The sequence below is a fragment of the Hemitrygon akajei genome, chromosome 6 (assembly GCF_048418815.1).
Source record: "Hemitrygon akajei chromosome 6, sHemAka1.3, whole genome shotgun sequence".
In the NCBI taxonomy this organism is placed as follows: Eukaryota; Metazoa; Chordata; class Chondrichthyes; order Myliobatiformes; family Dasyatidae; genus Hemitrygon; species Hemitrygon akajei.
Genome location: NC_133129.1, coordinates 105368998 through 105394687, shown reverse-complemented (window position 1 = coordinate 105394687; position 25690 = coordinate 105368998). Strand labels below are relative to the sequence as shown.

At 45.2% G+C, this 25690-nt stretch overlaps 1 protein-coding gene across 3 annotated transcripts in view; it reads left to right on the top strand.

The window, feature by feature from the left end:
• srrt (serrate RNA effector molecule homolog (Arabidopsis)) overlaps positions 1 to 25690 on the top strand; it is a 72571-nt gene that overhangs the window by 35742 nt on the left and 11139 nt on the right. For all 3 annotated transcript variants that reach the window (XM_073049051.1, XM_073049048.1, XM_073049050.1), the window contains exons 14-20: positions 3947 to 4138; positions 13023 to 13190; positions 14258 to 14411; positions 15706 to 15899; positions 17323 to 17488; positions 20118 to 20207; positions 25003 to 25096. In XM_073049051.1, the coding sequence (XP_072905152.1) occupies positions 3947 to 4138; positions 13023 to 13190; positions 14258 to 14411; positions 15706 to 15899; positions 17323 to 17488; positions 20118 to 20207; positions 25003 to 25096 (1058 nt within the window). The remainder of the gene's footprint in view (positions 1 to 3946; positions 4139 to 13022; positions 13191 to 14257; positions 14412 to 15705; positions 15900 to 17322; positions 17489 to 20117; positions 20208 to 25002; positions 25097 to 25690) is intronic.

The following is a 25690-nucleotide window of genomic DNA, read 5'->3' as shown; positions in this document are numbered from 1 at the left end:
AGAATGGGCTCGAGAGGATAAAGAAATGGGCCATGATTGAATGGTCTAATTCTGCTCTTAGGTCTTATGGTCTTTTTGAGGCTGGACGAATGTCTTATAAAGATTCAACATACCTTCCCTGCTTTTATATTTATGTATCTATTGTTAAGCAAGTGTCTGTTTGTGCTTGTTTACCACTTTCTTGACTCACCCCACCACATTCAATTTCTTGTGGATATCTATCACCAGGGCCCTTTATACTGCCCTCTTTCACCATACTGACCTTTACTCTGTATTACTTCACTCTTCCTTAAAAAAATGTATTTGTCAGATTTCTCTGGAATAAAGTAATCTGCCAATTCTCCCAGCCTGTTCCTATCCTTTTGTGGTCAAGCACTATTCCCTTCAGAATGCTGCCAAGTGTTGTGTTGTATAGATCATATTTAAGTTGATCCCTAAGGCAGTGACTTTTCATCCTCCTGGAGTCTGGAAACTCCCCAGCCTGTTACTTTGTCAGCTTTGCATCCTCGTTATAAATGTACTTCAACTTTGCTTATGTGCCAGTTAGGGAACACTATCAAAAGCCTTCTGGAAATCCGTGTGCAGTGTATTGACTACATAACCTCACATTGACTCATTGAAAAATTTTATCAAACTGGTCAAATATAATTCTGGTTATTCTGGACTAGAGAATATGTCTTCTGAGAAAAAGTTGAGCAAGCTAGGGATTTCCTCTGGATTGAAGGAGGATGAGAGGTAATTTGATGTACAAGATGATATGAGGCTTAGCCAGAGACTTTTTCCCAGAGCAGAGGGTATATTTTTAAAGTGATTGGGGGAAATACGGGGGAGATTTTTGAGGTACAGTACTTAAGCACGTATATATAGCTAGGGTGCAAAGTGTTGTTGTAATTTCATGTACTGTACTGCTGCCGCAAAAATAAAGCAAATTTCATGACGTGTGACTGATGATAAACTTGATTTTGATATGGGACTCTATTGTGGACTGAGAGTGGGAAGGGGGCAGGGAGAGGGGAATCAGGGTTGGGAAAAGGGGCAGAGAGAGGAGAGGGAGTGGGAAGCACCAGGGAGACTTTCTGTAATAATCAATAAACCAGTTGTTTGGAATCAAGTTACCCTGGCTGGTGTCTCAAGCTTGTCTGCACCTGCACCACCCTCTGCCCAGGTACTCCTTCTCTGCCAGCTGTCCCACACTCCTCCTGCAGTGCTCCACCCTTGCCGTTCACAAATTGCTTTGCTGCCGCCAGATTTACAAACTTGCTCTCCCCTCCATGTTGACAAATACAGTGCTGTGCCAAAGTCTTCGGCACCCTAGCTATATAAATGTGTTTAAGACTTTTGCAAGCTACTGTGTGATTTTTACACAGAGTGGTGGGTGTGCGGAACACTCCATCAGGGTGCTGGTAGAGACACTTACATGAGGGACATCTAAGAAACTTAGGTACATTGATGATAGACAAAATGGAGGGCTATTTAGCAATGCTGGCTTGTCTTAATTCATTTCTCTTCAGGTGACAGCAAATCCTGTTCCTCATCAGTTATTAAAAGCTTTCCCACCCCAGCGGTTAAGCTGGTAATTATTAGATTTATCCTTGCTCCCATTTTTGAACAGTGGATTAACAATTGCTGTTCTCTGACAACAGCCCACGATGAGCAGGTATTTGATCATCCTTGTCTATAGTGGGAGAGTCTATAGGGCTGGACTCAGAATACAACGATGCCCCTCCAGAGCAGAGATGCAGAGGTATTACTGTAGCTAGAGGATGGTGAATCTGTGGAGTTCATTGCCACAGATGGCTGAGGAGGTCAAGTCCTTGGGTATACTTAAAGCGGATGTTGATGGATTCTTGATTAGCCAGGGTGCCAAAGGTTATTGGGGAGAATGCGATTGAGAGGGATAATAAATCAGCCGTGATGGAATGGCAGATCAGACTTGATGGACTGAATGATCTAATACTGCTCCTATGTCTTATGTTGTAGGTCTGTTGATTCAAGCTTATTTATCACATGTACATTGAAACATGCATTTTAGGTTAACAACCAACTGAGTTAGAGATGTGCTGGGGCAGTCCACAAGTTTAGCCATACATCTTGGCACCAATGTAGCCTGCTTGGTAGAACAACTCAGAGCAAAACAACAACAGTAAAGCAAACCCTGTTCTTCCCTCCCACCCACAAACCCCAGGACAGGCCTGCAGGCTCTGGTGGACTCAGCTATCTTCCATCTGCTCGGGGATGCGGTCCCTGGTGTCCATGTTAATCCCCTATCATGCATGAGCTGCTGCACAGATTGACTGACTCTCTGCAACAGAGCTCACTGCTGAATGGATGTCTGTTTTCTGTCAATCAGAGCAGAATATTCCATACCAAAGACCTGTGCTATCTAGAATGTGGTGTGAACATGGAGCCTGTCAACTGTAGCTGCCCGTGTCAGCTACCAAACAACATTGGGTGTCCAGCGTTAAACAAGTAGAGTGACCATGAGTAGACATTCTTTTGACCTATGCTTCCAAGTCTTGGCTGCTACAGAGGTTAATCAGAATCAGGTTTATTGTCACTGACATGTTGTGAAATTTATTGTTTTGTGGCAGCAGTACAGTGCAATACATAAAATATGCTATAAATTAATATTGCAAAGCAGAGCAAAAATAGTGAGGTAGTGTTCATCGACTGTTCAGAAATCTGATGATGTTCCTAAAATGTTGAATGTGTGTCTTCAGGCTCCGGTGCCACCTCCTTGATGATAGCAGAGAGAAGAGAGCATGTCCTGAATGTGAGGGTCCTTCACAATGGACGCAGCCTTCTTGAGGCATTGCCTTTTGAAGATGTCCTCAATGATGGAGCGTGCTGAGTTTACAGCCCTCTGCAGCCTTTTCCGATCATGTGGAGTGGAGTCTTCATATCAAATGGTGACACAGTCAGTTAGAATGCTCTCCACAGTACATTTGTAGTCTTTGGTGACATACTAAATCTACTCAAACTCCTAGTAATGGAAAGTGCAGGAATTTTTAAGGCAGGTTGCAGTAGTGACTGACAGCATTGTAGGATGATTTGGTTCATTCTGCCTGCCTGGGCTGAGTTTTCCATTTCAGTTCCTCCCTGATATTCCTTCCCTGCGTCCTCAGAATGCTTCCTTCCCATATTTGGAAAACGGGAATCTTTTGTCCCCAGTGAGGGAATTCTTGTTCACCTGGGTTGGTTGAACAGTGCAGACCCTGAAGGTTAACTTGCAGGTTGAGTCAGTAGTAAGGAAGGTAAATGGAATGTTACCATTCATTTCAAGAGGACTACAGCATAAAAGCAAGGATGTTTTGCTGAGGTTTTGTAAGGTATTGGTCAGAATGCATATAGAGTATTGTGTGCCATTTTGGGCCCCATAAATAAGTGGGTGCTGGCATTGAAGGGGGTCCAGAGGAGGTTCACGAGAATGATCCCAGGAATGAAAGGTTAATGTATGAGGAATCTTTGATGGCTCAGGGCTTGTACTCACAGGAGTTTAGAAGAATGAGGGAAGATTTCATTGAAAACTACAGAGTATTGAAAGGCTTAGATAGAGTGGGAGTGGAGAGGATGTTTCCAATAGTGGGAGAGTCTAACACCAGATTATGTTGCATATGTATAACTATTTTCGCAGGTGGCTGTGGAGGCCAAGTAACTGGGTATATTTAAAGCAGAGGTTGATGGGTTCTTGATTATTCATCTGTTACGGGGAGAAGGCAGAACAATAGGGTTGAGAAGGATAATAAATCGGACGATGGAATGGTAGACCAGATTCAATGGGTCAGTGGCCTAATTCTGTTCCATTGATGGTCAGATCTATTTAAAGGGAATGCTGCAGATATACACTAGATGTGCAGTGGTGTGGAAATGAAGAGGGGTATTAGCCTGGTCTGGAACACAGACAACGTATCTCTGCTGTCTCAGCAGTGTATTACTTCCTCTACAGCTACGAGACTGCGAGTTGAGCCCAGTGGTGAACCGAGACCTGGCCAGACGTGTCCGCAGCATCAATGGCATCACGCAACACAAGCAGATCGTACGCAATGACATCAAGTTGGCTGCTAAACTCATCCACTCGCTGGATGACCGCTCACAGCTCTGGTCATCAGAAACCGTGAATGAGGATGGGAGAGTTGAGGTCAGTAACATTTGAAGGTGAAAGGTCAGTGACTCCAACCGTTTTTTCCCCTTCCTTAAATAGCAGGGCCATAATTGTGATCCTCTGATCTGCAAAATCTGCAGAGCCCTGGAAAATGATGACAAGAACATAATCTGTCTGTACCTTTTCCTTTCATAACTCTGGGATGTAGGTGATCAGAGCCTGATCATTCATCACCTCTCACACCAATTTTTCTAATATTATTTTTTAGCTAATACTTACTTCAGTTCCTCATTCTCATTAGATCCTTGATTGTCTGATAAAACTGGTAGGTTTTAGAACATAAAGTATTTAGAACATAGAGCACAACAATCAAGATCTGGTTACGAATTCGGAATTAGTAATGAATGTAACATTGCAATACAGTACAAGCCCATCGGCCCACAATGCTATACCAACCTTTTAACCAACTCCAATATCAATCTACCCCTTCCCTTCTGAATAGCCCTCCAGATTTCTGTCATTGATGTGCATATCTAGGAGTCGCTTATATGCCCCTAATATATCTGTCTTTACCATCACTCCTGGCAGCATGTAATGTGTAATGAACAGTTCCGGTGAAGGTTCTCAACCTGAAGAGTTTTAGTCTGTTCAATATAAGTAATTGATTAACTTGTTAATTATTTTTTTATTTTTTTTTTTCTCTCCCTGCTAGATTATGTATTGCATTGAACTGCTGCTGCTAAGTTAACAAATTTCATGACACATGCCGGTGATAATAAACCTGATTCTGATTCTGATTCAATACATGTGACAATAATAGAACATAGAACACTACAGCATAATTCAGGCTCTTAGACCCATGACCTTTTAACCTACTCTAAGGTCAATCTAACCCTTCCCTCCCACGTAACCCTCCATTTTTCTTTTAACCACATGTCTCTAATGTATACTTTCCTGCCACCACCCCTGGCAGGGTGTTTCTATACTTACTTTCTATATAAAAAAAATTCTTACTTCTGACCTCCGATAAAAAGATGCAATAATAGATAATCAGGTAATTGCTCATTATTTTTGCCATTTATTTATTTCCCCATGTATAAGTTTTCCTATATCAGTGAGTGACTCACATTCAACCTCACTGGTTCTTGCCTCTCTGAGTACCCATAAACACTTCTGTGACCTCCCCCCCACCCCCCTCTGTTCAACCCAACCTCCCTCACCCCCCACACTCTCCCACCTGCACCTCCCCTTTCTGACCCCATCCACCCCCAGTTGACTTCATCCCTCACTGTGCCTACACCCACCGTCTTGTGCTATTACCTCAATCATTGTTCTCTCCCACCACCCCCTTTCCTATAATAGGATCCATTATGCTTCCCACTGTACCTGGCTCACTGTTGTATCATACTGTGAAGGATGAAGCCTTCTTGTTGAGGAGGCACTCTGTAAATGTTTTCATCAACTAGAGGCTCTGGGTAATAACTTGAGAAGTGGTTACCAAAGGAGCCATTGTTGGTTGTTATCCAGCTGGTATCAGAACATCTGTCTAAAACATCATTTGCTATTGAAAGGCTTTTGTTTCCTGTATATTAACCAACTTTTCCTCTTGTCTTCCATTAGTTCTAGAACTTCAGTCACTTGAAGTTTCTATCTCCTGTCACATACACACAACCCTGTAAAAGTATCAGCAACAATAGAACACACCTGGAGTCTGATTTGCTGTTAACAAAACACTAGTTTATTAGTAACTACGTAATATAGTAACTTAATCCAGGTAAATCACGAGTTACCAGTGTCATGTATATATAGGTGTCAATAAAGTTCCCAAACTTATTCAAGCTCAGGTGGCTAGAGTTACAGTCTTACCATGGTATATGAGAAAAGTTCAGTTCAGATGCATGGGATTGAAGTGAGGGATATTTGTAATCCAAAGGCGAATATTGTGAGAAGGCAATTACATCAATATTCCACAGATTCCACGACAGCAATACAAAATAGCAATGGCAAGAGATTTTATATCTGAAGCTGTTCCACTCAACACTCGAAATATCACCAACAGTGATCTTCAACGAATATCCTTTCAACACAAGTGGTACCACACCCGAATTCAGCTAGGGGACATCCCAAAGTGGTGGCCACCAGATACTCAAACAGAATCCACATATGGATTATCACCAACAGTAGCTTATCACAAAGGGGACCATCTTCAAGGGAACCACCACCCAGGCAAAGGGTCAACACACCGGTAGATTCCACAAGGTTACCCCAATCACACAACGTGATAGCCACTTATCCAGTTCCACGACGTACGAAATAACTCCAACAGTGATTTACCACAGGGATGCCTGTCTTCTAGTTGCTGAACTTGTGAGAGTCATTTATCAATACTCTGTATCGATCTCAACTCACCCCTTTTGGGCTACTGAAAGTTTAAACCCACGACCGCCTCACTAGTGTTTTCCATTGACCGAATCCATCTTGACTCTAACTGTGACCTTCTGTGTGTCTGACTGTCCTTGTAAATTCAGAACAAGCTGAAGAGAAACCACAACATCAATTGTCCATCAAATAACTCTCTCTGTCTCCCCCTCCCCCTCCCTCCCCTCTCTCCCTCTCCCCCTCACTCTCTCTCTCCCTCCCCCCCAAAACTCACTCTCATTCTCTCAGTGTCTTAAAGTGACAGTCCACAGAAAAAATAACCCTAGAGATAAATAACACTCCTTACCTTTCTCTGTCGTAATCTGATTGACTAAGGGAATTTGCTAGATTAGCACAAGAGATTCTGCAGATACTGGAAATCCAAAGCAACATTTAGTAGATCAGACAGGATCTATGGAGAGAAATAACTAGTTGATGGGGCCTTTCTCAGGTTGGAGGAGCAACACCTCATAGGCAGCCTCCTATCTGATGGCACGAACAATGATTTCTCTAACTTCAGGTAATTTCTCCCCACAGTTCTCCTCTCTTTGGCCATTCCCCATTCTGGCTCCCCACTTACCCATTCTCATCTCTCGTGTCCATTGCCTCCCTCTGGCGTTCTTCCTCCTTCCCTTTCTCCCATGGACCACTATCCTTTCCTATCAGCTTCCTCCTCCTTTAGCCCTTTACCTCTTCCCCATTGCACCCCCCGCCCCACTTCTGTATCCAGAGATACCGACCACGTGACAGATGCACTGTCACCTGGCTGGTCGGAGGACACACCACACGCCAATCAACATTTGGTGCCTCCCAACTAATCAATGCACACCTAAATTATTGGTCACCTTATTTGGATAATCTCGCCCAGCCCCATGCTATAAAAGGTGAGACGTGCCTGGCTCGCTCTCTCATACAGACCACCTCATTGAGGGTAAGTGCATTGATTTATGTTTGGGAAGGTTTATCGTTTGTCCTGGTAAGGGAGCCGCAGCTATCCAAGGTCAAGGGGGATAGCTGTCGTAGTGCTTTCCCCTTGTTCTTTGTATGTGTAACTGTACCCTGTCCCCACACCGCTTTCTGTGTATTGTAGTTGCTTGTGTTGACCCGACTTCCCCTTGTAAATAAATTCCTTATTATTAAAACTGTGTGTGTCCAGGCCTCTACTGTTGAGACTCAACCAGTTATTTTCCATCACAACATTTGGCGCTGCAGGCCAGTGCAGGCACCCAGGATAAGATGAAAGGGAGGGATTTGAGAGTCTGGCCAGCATGCTGGCAGACCACGGAAAACCAGTGGACTGGTCTGAGCAGTTACAGCCCCGTGGAGAGAAGCTGGGCCATCATGTGGTCTCCCTCCTGAAGGAATCAGGGTTCCCCAAAGCCAAGGGGAGTCAAAGGGGTGCCTTCTGGTTGTTTGTGTCCCTGCTGAGACGCCAGGTTAGAATTACTGATCACCTGCAGCATTTGTGTGGTCAGAAGGACAGGGAAATTGAAGACCTCAGTCAGCGTTGTTGCACGCTGAAGGAAGCAGCACAGGCTGCCCAGGCCCGAGCCAATGACCTTGAAGTTAGGGGAACTGAACTTGCCTGTCGCCTGATAAAACTTCAGCAGGCCAGGGCAGCCCGTCGGTCTGGCTGGCAGCCGGACCCATTAAAGATTCCAGCCTTAGTCCAGTGTGGCGACAAGCTGGACGCATGGCTGGGGGATGGGGTCATCTGGCTGGATAGTGAGGACGAGGGGGTGCCCGAGGAACCAAGGTCCCACAACCACCCTTCCCCCTTCTCACCCGAGCTCCAACATGCCCGACCCGTCACCACGCGATCCCAGGTTCACCGCAGGGAGGAAGGGGATGAGGGGGAGACGGCCGGACCTTCCCCTAGTCACTCCGAGACCACGGAGACCTGGGACTTCTCCCCCAAGGAGCTGACCCAACTGGTAGATTGGTACCGCCAACGACCAGGCGAGCACCTGGCCGCCTGGCTGCTCCAGCTGTGGGACAAGGGGGGCCCCAACCTCAGCCTCTCCCATCAGGAGGCAAGCACCCTGGGAAGCCTCTCTGACCAGCAGAGCATAAACAATGCGCTGCGGGCGCCACAAGCAGAAATCCGCGACGGCACAACCCTGTGGGATCGGGTAGTGATCGCGGTACGAGCTCGCTATCCCACACTTCTGGAGTGGGATCTACACGGGCGCCCGCAATGGGGTACGGTCAGTGAGGGCACCCAGGTTATCAGGGAATGGGCGCTGGTCAACGGCATCTATCAAGGTGCCTGCGACCGTAACTTCCTTGAAAACACACAAGTGACTGGTGCCCTAGCGGGTGTTACGAACCCCGTAACTGGGTCACTTACCAGCAAAGATGGAGATGTCCGTTGAAGTCTGATGATACTATTTTTAACAGTATTTATTAGTAAAAATACACAAAAATAATATCAATGCAAATATACAGATAATATGCGTCGTCAATACTAAATCTAAAAGTGCGGGTATAATAATAAGAAATAAGCTCTATCGTTGTCTAGGGGATAGTGAATTGTCCGATGGAAATGTACAGTTCACTGCAGTTCCACAAGCTGCCGTCTTTTGGTTGTCGCTGTGTTGCACTTTGTTGGAGAGAGAGAGAGAAATAGGAATAGAATGGGAACAGTTACCGCTACGGGTTTTCCAACCTTTATGATTTCGATCCGTCAGGTGTCTCTTTGTCGTGGCCGTTCAATTGTGACCTCTCCTTTAGCTAAGCCGTTCTTCCGTGGTGAGCCCGCCACCCAGGCAAGGGAGGACGCACACGAGCCCCCACCGGCTTTTGCTATAAAACGCTGTCACTGGATCTCTAGCGTTTCTCCTGGTGCGTCTAAAGGGGTTGTTCCCCAGACCCTGTTTTATCCTTACTCATGGAGTCTCAGATGTCAATCAGGTTGGGATGATGCAATCCCTCAACCAGCCCACTCTGGTTGTCCCCTGAGGGGTTTCAATGAATAGTACAGTACTCAATACACAATTCCGTCTCCAAGAGACAATAGCCGTTATCAGTGGTTCCGTTTCGCTGAGGTCAGGACACATTCCAAACCTTGTGTATTCTGGACGTCTCTCTCTCATTTCCTGGGTCCCAGACCCGAATTAATAGCGATCTTGCGATTCTCAAAAAGGAGGGGGCGACTTTGTACCCTTCGGCCCCTCAGAGTTGCGTCACATTCGTAACACGGGATACTTGGTCACTACCGTGTGCCCCGATCTGAAGTCTAATCCTGCCCCTCATGGCACCAGCCAGCAGTAGGAACTTACGGGATGCCATCACCCTCCTGGAGGGATTAGAATATATGCAGAGGGGGCACCTACGCAGGTCCGCAAGACGGAGACAAGGGTCCCAGACACTATCCCTCTCAGATATACACGCAGGCAGCTGTACAAGGACCTGCTGCGTGCAGGGGTGGATCGTAACAATATAGATGGTATCCCCACCCCCAACCTATATGCCCTGTGGAAGGAGCATTACAGGGGGAAGACTAGTTGCAAAAAGACCGCCAGGGCAGACCACGCCCACACCGAGCCACACTCCGCGCCTCCCTTACCTGAAACTGTCTCGAAGGCCCTCGAAGCAGAACTCAGACAGCTCGTCAGGCAGGAAATGTCCCACCTCCACCAGCAAAGTGCCTCACCCCTGGCGTGGCAGCCCTCTTCCCCTCTCCTATAGGATGAAGGCCAGGGCCCCCGGCGCATTTGCTCTCTCGCCCTTTCCCGCCCGCGGGACCTGAGGCCACATATACCCGTCACAGTACATTGGGGAAAGGGAAACACACAGAGGTGGATGGCGCTTGTCGACACAGGTGCCCAGCACATGATTATCCCAGGCAATCCTGCCTTATGGAGGGGTACGGACATGCAGATAGAGGGATTGGGGGGTTCCCTTTTACCCACCAGGGAGGTCACACTTCGCCTAGCCATAGGCAACCATTCCCCCAGACGTGTTCAAGTCCTTATTGCCTCCTCCCCGGAATGTATCCTTGGAATCAATGTTTTAAAGGGACAATCCCTTGAAACAAACGGGCAAGTTCACCTTTGGCATCGCGCGAGCCACTGTTATCGTCGGGGTGGCTAAGTGGGAGCCAATTGTTATTCCCCCCCCCCAAGATCATCTGTAACGGTCAGTACAGAGTGCCGGGGGGGGGGGGGGCGCCAAGAAATCGCAGACTCCATTCAAGCCCTGTTACGGGAGGGAATTATTAGAACCACTACCTCGCCTTTCAATAGCTCCATTTGGCCCATCCAAAAGAAGAACGGCTCTTGGCGGATGACCGTTGATTATAGGCAATTGAACAAGGCTGCAACCCCCTCGCCGCCGCTGTACCTGACATTGTCACCCTCTTATGTGTGTTGGCTATGTGGTGCGTCTTCTGAGAGGTGGAGTGTATCCAGAGATACCGGCCACGTGACAGATGCATTGCCATCTGGCTGGTCGGAGGACACGCCACACGCCAATCAACATTTGGTCCCTCCCAACTAATCAATGCACACCTAAATTATTGGTCACCTTAATTGGATTATCTCGCCCAGCCCCATGCTATAAAAGGTGAGACGTGCCTGGCTCGCTCTCTCTTACAGACCACCTCATTGAGGGTAAGTGCATTGATTTATGTTTGGGAAGGTTTATTGTTTGTCCTGGTAAGGGAGCCGCAGCTATCCAAGGTCAAGGGGGATAGCTGTCGTAGTGCTTTTCCCTTGTTCTTTGTATGTGTAACTGTACCCTGTCCCCACACCGCTTTCTGTGTATTGTACAGCCGACCCGACCTTCCCCACACGTGTTAACCCTAAGCGTTTTTGTTAGAATATTGTAGTTGCTTGTGTTGATCCGACTTCACCTTGTAAATAAATTCCTTATTATTAAAACTGTGTGTCCAGGCCTCTACTGTTGAGACTCAAAGAACCAGTTATTTTCCATCACAACAACTTCTCACTTCATTCATCCTCTCCCACCCACTCACCTGGTCTCACCTAACACCTGAAAGCTTGTACTTCTTCTCCCTCATCCCAGATAGTGCTTTACAGCACCAGCGATCCGGGTTCATTTCCCACCGCTGCCTGTAAAGAGGTTGAATGTTTCCCCCGTGACCATACAGGTTTCCTCTGAGTGCTCTGCTTTCCTCCCACAGTCCAAAGACGTACCAGTCGGTAGGTTAATCGATCATTGTAAATTGTCCTGTGATTAGACTATGATTTAACTGGGGAATTGCTGGGCAGTGCGACTCAAAGGATCGCAGTGTCTATTCTACACTGTATCACAACAAATAAAAACCTTCTTATTCTACCCGCTTCCTTTCCAGTTCGGCCAAAACATCAGCTGTTTATTCTACTCCATCAATGTTGGCTGACCTGCTGAGTTCCTCCAGCATTTTGTATGTGTTACTGTATTAATCTATGAAAGCAGGAAGGTTGAATCAGTTGCAGTATGACTTTTAGTTAGCTACATTCTAATCAGTACGACTGCAAACAAAATCGTGCCGCAGCTCGTCATTTGATTCACTTAATTTATTAACAACTGAGCTTGTTATTTAGGTGGAAGCTTGATGATTTAAATGATACTTGTGTGTTAACAGCACCTTTCTGGAACTGATTCCACAACCTACAAGCTCACTGTCAAGGACTCTACAGCTCATGTTCTCAGTATTATTTGTTTATTTTTATTTACACAGTGTGGCTTCTCTATATATGTATAGTTTTTCACAAATTTTATTGTATTTATTTTCCTGTAAACGCCTGCAAGAAAATAACTCTTGGGTGACGTATGCATTCTTTGATAGTACATTTATTTTGAATTTTGTATTTCCTGAAGCCCAGTTGCTAGGCATTTAATTTGAGACACTGCAAGTTTCAAGGCAGATACAGCAGCAGTCAGAAAGCTCCCTGTTAGACCTCCTGATGCCCAGCCAGTTTTCTGTGATTCTTTTTTCCAATTAATCTACACGGGGGGGGGGGGGCAATCTACAGTGGCCTGATAACCTACATACAAAAGAAAACTGTATCAGCTGGGTGAGCCAGAATCAGGTTTATTATCGCTGACTTAATGTCGAGAAATTTGTTGCTTTGTGGCTGCAATACATAAAAATTACCATAAATTATAATGACTATATATAAAAGATAAATTGTGAAAAAAAGAGTAAAATAGTGAGGTAGCCTTCTGGTGTTCGTGGATCATTCAGAAATCTGAGGATGAGGGAGAAGAAGCTGTTCCTAAAACGTTGCATCATTGGTGAATTTATGGATAACATTTGACCCGATGTGAATAATCTGCGCTAATGAAGATAAACCCCAGCCCCCTGACACTGTGAAGCACCAAATCTAACATCTGTCCCACCCTTGAACTACAACGACAACTGTGATAGTAATGTTTGACTGTTTAACATGAGGTTAGCAGCAAAGGAGCTGGAAAATATCTGTTCATCGGATTTGACTGTCAGTATCACTCATCATCTGCTCTCATTTACAGTGGTTTGTGTTTTATTCTGCAGAGCCTGTCTTCCCAGAACCCCATCCTAAAAAACATCACCGATTACCTGATAGAGGAGGTGAGTGCAGAGGAAGAAGAGTTATTGGGAAATCCCACTGACACAACTGACGATGGACCAAAGGAGGGAAATCCAGAGGTCAACATCGAGAGAGATGAGAAGCTGATTAAGGTGCGGAGTACGTTTGTGTGTGAAATTAGACTGAAAACAATGCCAAGTGTCCAGGGAAATTCACATCACAGCAGTATTTGAATTGAGAGCAGGTCGCACTGTGGTGATACTCGGAGGATTACACTAAGGGGGGACTGTATTGAGTCACGCTCTGGGAAGACCTGTACTCAGGCAGGATCACACTGAGGGAGGGACTGTACTCGCTCTCTGGGAGGGGCAGTAGTCATGGAGGATCACATTGAGGGAGAGTGACACTGGGAGGGGCTGTACTGAAGGGCAGTCACAGTCAGGGTGGGGGCCATGGTACTCAGGGAGCACTGCACCTGGATGTGAAGATAAATAGAAGCCCTATTTTCTCCTCGGGTAAATGTACATACTGCAGAATATTACTTTGAAGAAGAGAGGAAATTTCTCTATGGTATCTGAGCTGATGTTTGCAGTACTGTGTGCAGTTTTGGGCTCCTTATTTAAGTATGTGCTGACGTTGGAGAGGGTTCAGAGAAGATTCACTAGAATGATTCCGGGAATGAGAGGGTTATCATATGAGGAATGTTTGACCGCTCTTGGACTGTACTCCTTGGAGTTTAGAAGAATGGTGGGGGGACCTCATAGAAACATTTCAAATGTTGAAAGGCATGGACAGAGTGGATGTGGCAAAGTTGTTTTCCATGGTGGGGGAGTCTAGTACGAGAAGACATGACTTGAGGATTGCAGGGCGCCCATTCAGAACAGAGAAGCAAAGATTTTTTTTAGCCAGAGGGTGGTGAATCTGTGGAATTTGTTGCCACGGGCGACAGTGGAGGCCAAGTCATTGGGTGTATTTAAGGCAGAGATTGATAGGTATCTGAGTAGCCAGGGCATCAAAGGTTATGGTGAGAAGGCGGGGGAGTGAGACTAAATGGGATCAGCTCATGATAAAATGGCGGAGCACTCGATGGGCCGAATGGCCGACTTCTGCTCCTTTGTCTTATGGTCTTATGTTTATCCCTCAGCCAGTATCATTATGTGTCTTATGGTCCTAACTAACAGAACCTGCACTAACCTTTGTAATGATGCTTGCTTTGCAGGTTCTAGACAAGCTGCTGCTCTACCTGCGTATCGTGCATTCCATCGATTACTACAACACCTGTGAATATCCAAATGAAGATGAAATGCCCAATCGGTGTGGGATTGTACACGTGCGCGGACCTCTGCCCCTTAACCGAGTCTCACAGCATGAAGGTAACATTGATGCCGAGTGCTCTACTGATTTGGGGAGTGGTTGTGGTGGGAAAGGTGAATGAACTTCGCATCTTCCCACTGCTGGTCACCAGCCTGTGGGCATCAGGTGGGACACTGCTCCGAGAGTAATGGAGAATGCCTACCTGCGGGAATGGTGACGCACTGTTATCAGTACCTTCAGCTGTACTGCCGCCAGGTTATCATAGAACACGCAATATACAACCTCATTCTCCTGCTTTCTCCACTTAACCTTTGACACCCTTACTAATCAAGAACATATCCACTTCACTTTAAATACAACCAATGACTTGACAGTCACAGTTATCTGACAATGAATTCGACAGATTCACCACCCTCAGGCTAAAGAACTTCCTCCTCATTTTTCTTCTAAAGGCCTTACTATCTGACACTATCCTCTCTGATCCTGTTCTTCCCCCATCGTAGGAAACATCCTCTCCACATACATATTTCAATCATCTATGTGCCCGTCTACCTGCTTACTTACTGCCCATTTTGCCGCTGCCATTTAGGGCAGCAATGAAGGTCCTCCTCTCTGGTGGTGATCAGGGCTTCCTTCATTGTGTCGGTAGCTTCCTCTCGGTTTTCACTGCTGCGCCCGGGTAGAGCCAAAGCACACAGCTCTGACTCCAGGCAACGTAGCTCTCTATGTCATTGAAGAATGCAAGTCTCCAAACCACGACAAGGTTGTGGTTCTTTTGGAAGATGTGCCTATCTAAGAGTTTCTTAAATACCTGTCATGTATTTGCCTCTGCCACCATTTTTGGCGTTCCATGCACCCACCACTCTAAAAAGAAACTACCTTTGACATCCAACCCTATGCTTTCCTCCAAACACTTTAAAATTAAGCTTCCCGTGTGTTAACTCTGGGGAAAAAAGCAAATTAGGGATATTTAAAAAGCTCCTAGATGAGCACATGAATGACAGAAAAAAGGAGGGCTATGTTGGAGAGGGGGTTAGATTGATCCTGGAGTCAGTTAAAAGCTCGGCACTCCATCATGGGATGAGGGGCCTGTGCTGTGTTTTAACATTATATGTAATAAATAATGTTAGAAATGGAATTCCTATCCCTGGTTATTGTATCTACATTTGCTGGTGGTTTAACTAGAACTTCAGTGCAATGGCAGTGAAATAATTTGAAAATACCAGACATTATTCTTGTTTGTTGATAACTATGCACATTTTCCTCCTGGTTACTTGAGTGGAAAACATGCCAAGTTGTACTCTTTATTGCCATGGGGGATTCATTATTAACTTGTCTTGTGCTTCTGTTTAGTGGTGGAGTGGCAGAAGATGTTTGAGGAGAAATTGACGCCTCTGTTTAGTGTGAGGGAAAGTCTTTCCGAGGAAGAGGCATCGAAGATGGGCAAGAAAGATCCTGAGCAGGAAGTGGAGAAGTTTATCGTTGCTAATACACAGGAACTTGCCAAGGACAAATGGCTGTGTCCTCTGAGTGGAAAGAAGTTCAAGGTGAATGATGATCCCTGAGTGTTCTTCTGGCCTGTATAACTCCATCTCCCTCTGTCAGTAATTCCATTTGCAACTAATTGTCCGAGTTTGTTGGTTTCACACCCTGGAGTCCTGGCTTCCTTTGCAGCTCTAGTTATTGAGGAGCCTTGCAGGGGGCATTACCTGAGCGACTGGTGCCCTGACAGAATCTGCATTATCCATAGCACAGCTGGTGACTGTGTTGCAGCAAAAGGATCTCGATTAGCAGCCGTGGAGGTCATGGGATGAATTGTCCAACTGAAGTTGGCTTTATCACGCAGAAGAAAAGGACAATTGCTTAGAGAACAAAGTGAGAAGCATTCTGCAGTGTGAGAGAGGGAGGGCAGGCAGTTGGAAGGACAGATGAATCTTTTCATCATTCCATCTACATTAGTTTTATCCTATCAATTGTGTATTTCAAGATTTTATTAATATTTTGGACAATAATTTTATTAGAGATAATGGCCTGATACAATCTCTCTACACTTGCGGGCTGCCTCCAGCACGTCCTCAGACTGGGTTGGTCATTGACGCAAACGATGCATTTCACGATGTTTTGATGTACATGTGACAGATATAGCTAATCCAATCAAATCACTCTCAGGGAAGGTGGGTTTTCATGCTCCATGTAAGGAATTCCATAGATTGGGGAGCAGGGATGTACTGCTGTCAAAGTAAATTTATTACTTGTCTCTTTGTTTTCGTCCTGATGAAGGATCTCGACCTGAAACATCTACTGTTTTCCCTTTTCCGTAGATGCTGCTCGGCCTGCTAAATTCATCCAACATTTTGTGTGTATTACTTTGATTTTCAGCATCTGCAGATTTTCTCTTGTTTGTGAAATTACAAATACTGACAACCAGTGTGCAAAAGAACAATTCAGATTCCCTTTTTATTATCAGATGATAGACGTGAGCAACAGCATTCCTAACCAAATTAAGTTCATAGTTTTGGAGCAGCAGAAATAGGCCCAATGCCTGGGTCTCAAGTTCATCATATAGCGGGGCATATCGCTGCGAAGTTCGGAGGCATAAAGTGCATAGCAACAGGAGCAGATTCACAGCCTCTGCTCCCATGGAGAGGGGAGACTCGTCTCCAGTCCCAGCACCGTGCATTTACAATCTCTCTGGGCTGGTGTTTAAATTATCCAAACATCAGCCAAAAATTCTGCAAATAATATGAAAATACTTAAATAATACCAAGAACATGAGTTGTAGAGTCCTTAAATTTATCCACGCTGATGCTTGAGGGGTAATAACTTCCTGAGCCTGGTGGGTGGGACCTAAGGCTTCTGTACCTCTTTCCCAGTTGCCAGCTATTTATACAGTAGCTGCTCTGGAACCTCCAGGTGCATGTGTTGTCTTTGATTTTGCATCTTGGTTCACCATCAGTATTTTGTGTGCAGGGCCCAGAGTTTGTGCGCAAGCACATCTTCAACAAGCACAGTGAAAAGATCGAAGAGGTTAAAAAGGAAGTTGCATTCTTCAATCACTTCCTGATGGATGCTAAGCGACCTGCTCTTCCGGAGATGAAACCCAATCAGCCCCCTGCACCAGGAGCCCAGGCAATGGGTAAGTTCTTCATGAGACCCTTCCAATGTTATACGTTCAAAATCAAATTTATTATCAGAGTACATATATGTAACCACATGTGTGAGATTCTTTTTCTGTGGGCAAATTTAGCAAATCTATAGAATAGTAACTGTAAACAGGATCAGTGAAAGAGCAAAAAGACAACAAACTGTTGAAATGCAAATATAAATAAATAACACAAAATAACGAGCTGCTGAAATAACAAGATATAGAGTATTTAAAGTGAGACCATTGTTTGTGGGAACATCTCAATAGATGAGTGTAATTATCCTCTTGTTCAAGAGCCTGATGGCTGAGCGGTGATAAGGTTCTTGATCTTGGTGGTGTGAGTCCTGAGGCACTTGTACCTTCTTCCTAATGGAAGACTATGGCCTGGGTGGTGAGGATCTTTGATGATAGATGCTCCTTTCCCACAGCAGCGGGATGTGTTCAGTGGTTGGGAGGGCTTTTCCCATTAAGTACTGGGCTGAATCCACTACCTTTTGAAGGATTTTCTATTCAAAGCCATTGGTTGTCACCCCTTCAAGCTCCTAGAGTTGGGGAACAGAGAATTATTGCAGGAATCTAGAGCAATACACACAAAATGGTCGAGGAATTCAGCAAGAGTCTATGAGGGGAATAAATAGTCAATGTTATGAGCCAAGATCCTACATCAGAACTGGAAAGGAAGGGGTCAGAAGCCAGAATAAGAAGGTGGAGGGAAGGAAAGGAGTTCCAGCTAACAAGTGGTAGGTGAGACTCAGTGAGGGAGAAGGTGGGTTGGGGGGAATGAAATAAGAAGCTGGAAAGGGATGGGTGGGAGAGGCAAAGGGCTGATAGGGGAGGAGAGTGGACCATGGGAGAAGGAGACTTCAAAGTCAAAGTTCAAAGAAAATTTATTATCAAAGTGTATATATATGCCATCATATACAACCTTGAGATTTGTTTTCTTGTGGGTGTACTCAGTAAATCCAAAAACCATAATATAGTCAGTGAACGAATGCACCCAACAGGATGGACAAACAACCAGTGAGCAAAAGGCAACGACAAACTGCAAATACAAAAGGAAAAGGGAAGTAATAATCATTAATAAGCAATAATATCAAGAATGTGAGATGAAGTCCTTGAAAGTGAGTCCATAGACTGTGGGAACAGTTCCGTGATGGGGCATGTGAGGTTATCCCCTCTGAATCAAGAGCTTGATGGTTGAGGGCAAATAACTGTTCCAGAACATAGAAGTGAGAGTTCTGAGTCTCTTCCAGATGGCAGCAGTGAGAAGAGAACATGACTTTGGTGGTGGGGTCCCTGATGATGGATGCTGCTTTCCTGTGACAGTGCTGCTTGTAGATGTGGTCATTGGTGGGGACCACTACATTTTGGTGGATTTTCCGTTCAAGGGCATTGGTGTTTCCATACCAGGCTGTGATGCAACCAGTCAATATACTCTCCACCACACATCTATAGAAGGTTGTCAGAGTTTTTAGATCTCATACCGAATCTTTGCAAACTTCAAGGAAGTAGAGGTGCTCCCATGCTTTCTTCATAATTACTGGGCCCAGGATAGGTCCTCTGAAATGATAACACCAAGGAATTTAAAGTTGCTGACCCTCTCAACCTCTGAGGTACTGGCTCAAGGACCTCTGGTTTCCTCCTCCTAAAGTCAATAATCAGCTCCTTGGTCTTGCTAATATTCAGTGACATGTTGTTGTGATTATAGCAGTGTGGTAGCGTAGTGGCTAGCACATGCTTTACAGTACTGGATGCCCGGGTTCAGTTCCTCTTGCTGTCTGCAAGGAGTTTGTAAGTTCTCCCCGTGACCGCTTGGGTTTCCTCCGGGTGTTTTGGTTTCCTCCCACAGTCCATTGATGTACTGGTTGGTAGTTTAAATTATTGTAAGTTGTCCCATTATTAGGCTAGGGTTAACTGGGTGGCGTGGCTCGAAGGGAAAAAGGCATATTTGCCCTATATCTCAATAAAGTAAACAATAAATAAATTCATGGCTTCCTCATTAATCATAGTAAAGAAAAGAGGGCATGTTCTGTATGGTAAAGTGCCTTCATGATGACTGCTGCTATCGTGAAGGCCTCTGAATGAAATTTGCTAGAGTCTTTGTGACGTACCAAATATCCTCCAACTCCTAATGAAATATAGTCAGGGACATGCCTTTTTCATAATTACATCAGTATGTTGGGCCCAGGAGAGAACCTCGGATGTTGACACCCGGGTGGTAGAAATAGCTACAATAACATGACAGGAGAGAAGGTGCAGAACAGAACATTAAATTCTTCGGGCAATGGGACTATTCTGGGGAGGGTGGGAACTCTACAAAGCGACCTATTTTTGGATCATTATACTGATAAGGAGGGGTTAAGGTAAAGTGGCAGGGAGTTGGGGAGTAGAGTACAAATTGTTAGTGAGTGAGGAGATGGTGGTGGAGGCTCTTCCTTAGAGTACAGAGGAAATGGCAGCCTTCAGACAGTACAGGTGAGTCAGAGACTAGAGATTCCTTTCTCTGCTTTATATTCAGTGCTTCTCTGGTATCTTCCTGTGCCTTTTCAGGCCTGTGCTTTGAAACTCTGGTATGAAAACTACAGCAAATGTAGTTAAGCCAGGTGCATTTGTCTTGCAGGTTTGACTCCAGCCATGGGTTACCCTCATCCTTCTCCTCAAGGCCTGCTGGGATTTGGTCAGCCGCGTCCCCCTGTCATGGGATATGGAGGTAGGATAGCTACAGGCAACTCGCTTGCCCTCAATAAATACACAGCATTTCTGGCAGTTTTCTATTAACCCTTTCAGGTTCCCAGCAAATGAGGTGTTTTGGCTTTCTTTCATGCACGTGTGAGAGAGACACACTGTACCTTGGAACATGGGAAGTAGACAAGGGAGTGGGGGCACTGTGGACTGGTAGTACTGGGAAGCAGTAAGCTCTATAGCACCAGCTACTGGTGGAACATTGGGATTCAATCCCACCGCTGCCTGCGGAGCTTGTGTTCTCCCATTTATCAATCTTGGGTTTCCTCCCGCATTTGTGGGCTTCCCCAGAATCCTCAGATTCTGTTGGTTGTTGGCACAAACCACACATTTCATTCTGTGTTTTGATGTACATGTGACAAATAAAGCTAATCTTAATCATGATCTTAGCCTTCCCTCAGCATCTCTGGCAGTTTTCTGTTATCCTTTCTGATTCCCAGGAAATAAGACATTTCAGCTTTCCTTCATGCACTTGTGGAAGACACAACATGATCCCTTGTTTGGTTGTGAAGTGTTGGCAAACATGTTTGGAAGTGTTTACCATTTCTGAAAGTTTTCACTAAGTGACTGAAAATAGCCCAAGCTGTTGTTTGCTTTATCAGAGTTTATTCTCTTCAAATGCTCAAGGTGGTTTCATTCCCTCATTTGGAAAAAAATCACACAATAGACATATTGGCTATTGTTGGTTGCTTGTTGCTGGTATAAATCCATATTTCACTTTTTTGCTTGGCCTGCTTCTGCCATTTTCGTTATGAATTGAACAACCACAGTGAATCACCTGTTGTTTAAGCCCAACCTCAAGTGCTGCGGTCAATAAAGGGGGAAGTTATGACATAATAGCTCAGGCAAAATCTGACTCTGTGCCTGAAGGCACATGAAGAGGGGCAGCAATACCTCGGTTGAGCTGTGGGCTAGAGAAATGCGGACAAGACCATTTGAAAGGACAGATTCTCAACTTTACCCCATTGAACACCACACCCTAATTCACAGGAATTGTGTCACTGCATGATTAGGGGATGGGAATCGTACTAGCTAACATTGTACTGCAGTAATGAATGTTAATAATTTGTGGGCGGGCCCAGAAATTACACCACTTCTTCAGTCCAGATTTCTCATGATTTGCCGAATACAGAAGTGTCACATTGCTTTTCAACAGCTATAATGTGGTTCAAGCAAAACCTTAAGAGAACAGTGGATTAGTGAGAGATTATGCGATCATTGTAATCAATCACTTATAATAAGTAATCCATTTAAAAAATTAAGCCTGTAATCTCTCAGTTGTTCCTCCCCTTGCAAATGAGCACACCCCAACTCCCCCCCCCCCCCCCCCATGCTCACCCCCTTTATCTTTATCACCCCTTAGAAACTCCCATTACCACCTTTGGGAATGACTGGTCTGAATAAAGTGTGATTGAGAATTGAGTGAGAGTTTTCAGGGTCCATTTAGTTGGTGACAATGATATGAATATTTTGCGTGATGTGACGAGCTGGTAGCAGGAGTGTGGAGCACCAGCACTGCCGGCTTCAGACCACATCCTCACAGATGTGGCTTTCAGGCAACAAACAGCAAATCATAAACACGAGATTCTGGAAATCCAGAGCATCACACACAAATTGCTGAAGGAACCCAGCAGGCCAGGCAACATCTGTGGAGAGAAATAAACAGTTGTCATTTTGGGCCAAGGCCCTTCATCAGGACCAGAAAGGAAGGGGTTTTCAGCCAGAAGTGTGGAGAGTGGAAGGAGTGCAAGCTAGAAGTTGATAGGTGAGACCACGTAGGGGGAAGATGGTTAGGTGGAGAGGTGGGATGACGTGAGAAGCTGGGAGGCGATGGGTGGGAGAGGTAAAGGGCTGAAGAAGAAGGAATGTGACAGAAGAGGAGAGTGGGCCATAGGAGAGAGGGAAGGAGGAGAGGCAGCAGGGGGAGGTGACGGGCAAGTGAGGAGAAAAGAGGAGGTAAGAGGGGAGCCAGATTGGAGAATGGGAGGAGGGAGGGGCAGGGTAATATTACAGGCAAAGTGTCCAAGAACAGTGGAGATCACGGGGGGGGGGGAACAGTGAAAGAGGGTTACAGGGGAGCAGAGGGACATCAGTTTTCATCTTGTGCTCATCACTACTGTTGCATTTGCCTCAAGTACTATTTCAGAAAGTGCCTGCAATCTTGTCTGCTCTACACACTTGATGTTATCTGTTCATGTGTGTGTTAGATTACTTGATAGAGTGGCAGGATGTCCCAGAGGATCAAATCATTTTATAATTGTTAGACTTTTTGCACACACTTTCTAGCGTATTTCATAAATAAGCAGTGGTTTCTGCTGTTTTAGCACAGAAACAAGCCCTTCAGCCCATCTAGCCCATACCAAACTGTTAGTCTGCTTAGTCCTATTGATGCACACCTGGACTCCATCTCCCATCCATGTAGCTATCCAGACCTCTCTGACTTGTTCCAGTGACACCACATCCACTAATTCTGCTGGCAGCTTGTTCCATTCTCTCACCACCCCTTGAGTGAAGTAGTTCCTGGTTAGTGTAACACTATTACAGCACCAGCTGTCTTTAAGGAGTTTGCAAGTTCTCCCACATTCCAAAGATGTATGGGTTCTGGTTAGTGAGTTGTGGGCATGCTAGAAGCATGGTGACACTTGCTGGCTGCCCAGTGGAATTCTCACTGATTTTGATTTGACACTAGCAGTAGGGTAGCAGTTAGCGCAACACTATTACAGCTATTGGAGTTTAGATTCAATCCCAGCATCTTCTGTGCGTCCTTTCCCTGGAATGTATGGGTTTTCCCCGCGTGCTCCAGATTCCTCCCACATTCTAAAGATTTACCAAAAAAGGTTAATTAGTCATTGTAAATCGTCTTGTGATTAGATTAGGGTTAAATTGGGGTTATCAGTGGTTGCTGCGGCAGTGTGGCTCAAAGAGCCTTCTCTGAGCTATGTGTAGGCCTCCGTTAGTCTCGATAGACCATGGATTTGTGCCTTGGAAACTTTCCAGGGCGCAAGCCTGGGCAAGGCTTGTTATGGAAGACCGGCAGTTGCCCAAGCTGCAAGTCTCCCCTCTCCACACCACCGATGTTGTCCAAGGGAAGGGCATTAGGACCCATACAGCTTGGCACTGTTGTCGTCGCAGAGCAATGTGTTGTTATCACTAACCTGTATCACTAATGTAAATAAATAAACCATGCATTTCACTCTCTTTGAATGTACATGTGACATATAAAGCTAATCTAATTAAGTTCTTAAATATTACACCTATGATCTTTAGTTCCAGTCTCACCCAACCTCAGTGGAAAAAGCATGTGATGGGAGTTTTTCTTTGTAGCTAACCTGTGCTATTCCTATCCTGGCTATGTTGGAACATCTAGAAACAGCTGTTTATAATGAGTCTATTGTAAAGTTAATAAGTCTTTTCTGGGGGAAAGAAAAGCACAAACGGCTTGAGAATTTGAATTGGATACCATGAATGGAGGGAGAAAACAAGGTGTGTTAGATGTCACTGTGCCTGTACTCAATGGGATTCAGAAGGATGGTGCAGCGGGGGGGGAGGGGGGGGGCAGAGAATTTCATTGAAACCATGATCCTGAAAGACTTGGATAGAGTGGAAGTGGAGAGGATGTTTCCTTTTGTAGGAGATACTAAAATCCAAGGACACAGCATCACAATACAGGGAATGAGGAGTTTAATCTGGACATGTGTGAGCTGTCACACCTTAAGAGGTCAAATGAAAGAAAAAGATATACCATTAATGGTAGCCCCCTTTATAGTAGAGGGATCTTCACATCCAACTTCGTAGTTCACTGGAGGTGGCTACACAAGTGGATAAAGTGGTAAAGAAGGCATATGACATGCTCGCCTTCATTTGAGGAGGTGTTGACTATTAGAGTAAGAAAAGTCATGTTGCAGCTGTATAAAACTTTAGTCACGCCGTGCTTAGATTGTTGGGGGCAGAAGAGATTCACCAGGATGCTTCCTGGATTAGTGGGTATGAGCTATAAGGAAAAGCTGGACAAACTTGGATTATCCTCTATAGAGAGGCAGGAGCTAAGGGAGACACGATGGAGGTTTCTAAAATTATGGGAGGCATAGAAAGGGCAGACATTCAGAATCTTTTCCCCAGGGTAGATATGTCAAAGATCGGAATGTTAAGGTTGGAGGGGCAGGCTTTTTTTAGGGAGTGTGGTAGGTGCCTAAAATGGGTAACCAGCATGGAAGCAGTTTGATGCAGCTTAGGAGGCTTTTAGATTGGTAAATGAATATGAAGGGAATGGAGGGATATGGATGATGCACAGGATGACATTTAGTATAAATTGGACAGCACAGTGTCATGAGCCGAATGGCCTGTTTGCTGCTATCCTATTCTATGTTCGCTGGATGTCCCTTTAAAACAGAGATGAGGAATTTCTTCTTCTAGAGGGTACTGAATCTGTTGAATTCCTTGCCATTAGATGGCTGTGGAGGCTGTCATTGGGTGTATTTAAGACAGAGGTTGATAGGTTTTGATGAATAAGGGTGTGCAATGTTACAGAGAAAAGGCAGGAGAATGGGTTGAGAGAGTTAAAAATCAGCCTTGATTGACAGGAGGAGCAGATTTGAATGACTTCACTCTGTTCTGATAGCTTGTCATATCAGATTACTGATCATCAGAACACCTAAATTCCAAGAACTCCTGTCACTAATGGAGTGTGCACAGGATTGCTGAGCCTGCACCTCATAACGTCAATTAACAAACGTGACTTGATTACATTTGTGCTTTGCTTCCAGCGGGGCCTGCCTACCCCCCTCCACAGTATGCCGGGCGGGGATCCTACGATGCATATCGAGGACAAGGAGGATATCCCGGAAAACCAAGAAACAGGTCAGTACAGGCGTCTGTTTATGAAGAATTGCTGTGAGTTCTCTTGGAGGAGTTCCAATAGAATATGTTTGTGTTGCCTGCTAGGCTGTATCAGAGTTACAGAGTACCACACCACAGAACAGGCTATTCAGCCCATCAAGTCCATGGTTCTTTTTAAAGTTAAATTTGTGGTCATAGCTGGAAAAGAATGGTGATTGAAAAGCTGTATACTGCACAGGGTTCTGATGTGATGACATCAATCTAAAAGGTGAACAGTAGCCAGCGGCATTGCTGAGTGTCTAGAGTCATAGGGCACTGCAGCACAGAAACAGGCTCTTCGGCCCAGCTAGTCTGTGCTGAGCCAGTAATTTGCCTCGTCCCATCGACCTGCACCGGACCACAGCCCTCCATATACCCCTTGCATCCATGTCCAAACTCCTCTTAAATGTTGAAATCAAATCCGTGTCCACCACTTGTACGTGGCAGCTCATTCCTCACTCTCACCACCCTCTCTGAGTGAATATATTCCGCTTAAATATTTCACCTTCCATCCTTAACCGATGACCTCTAGTTCTAGTCTCACCCAGCTTCCGTGAAAAAAGCCTGCTTGCATTT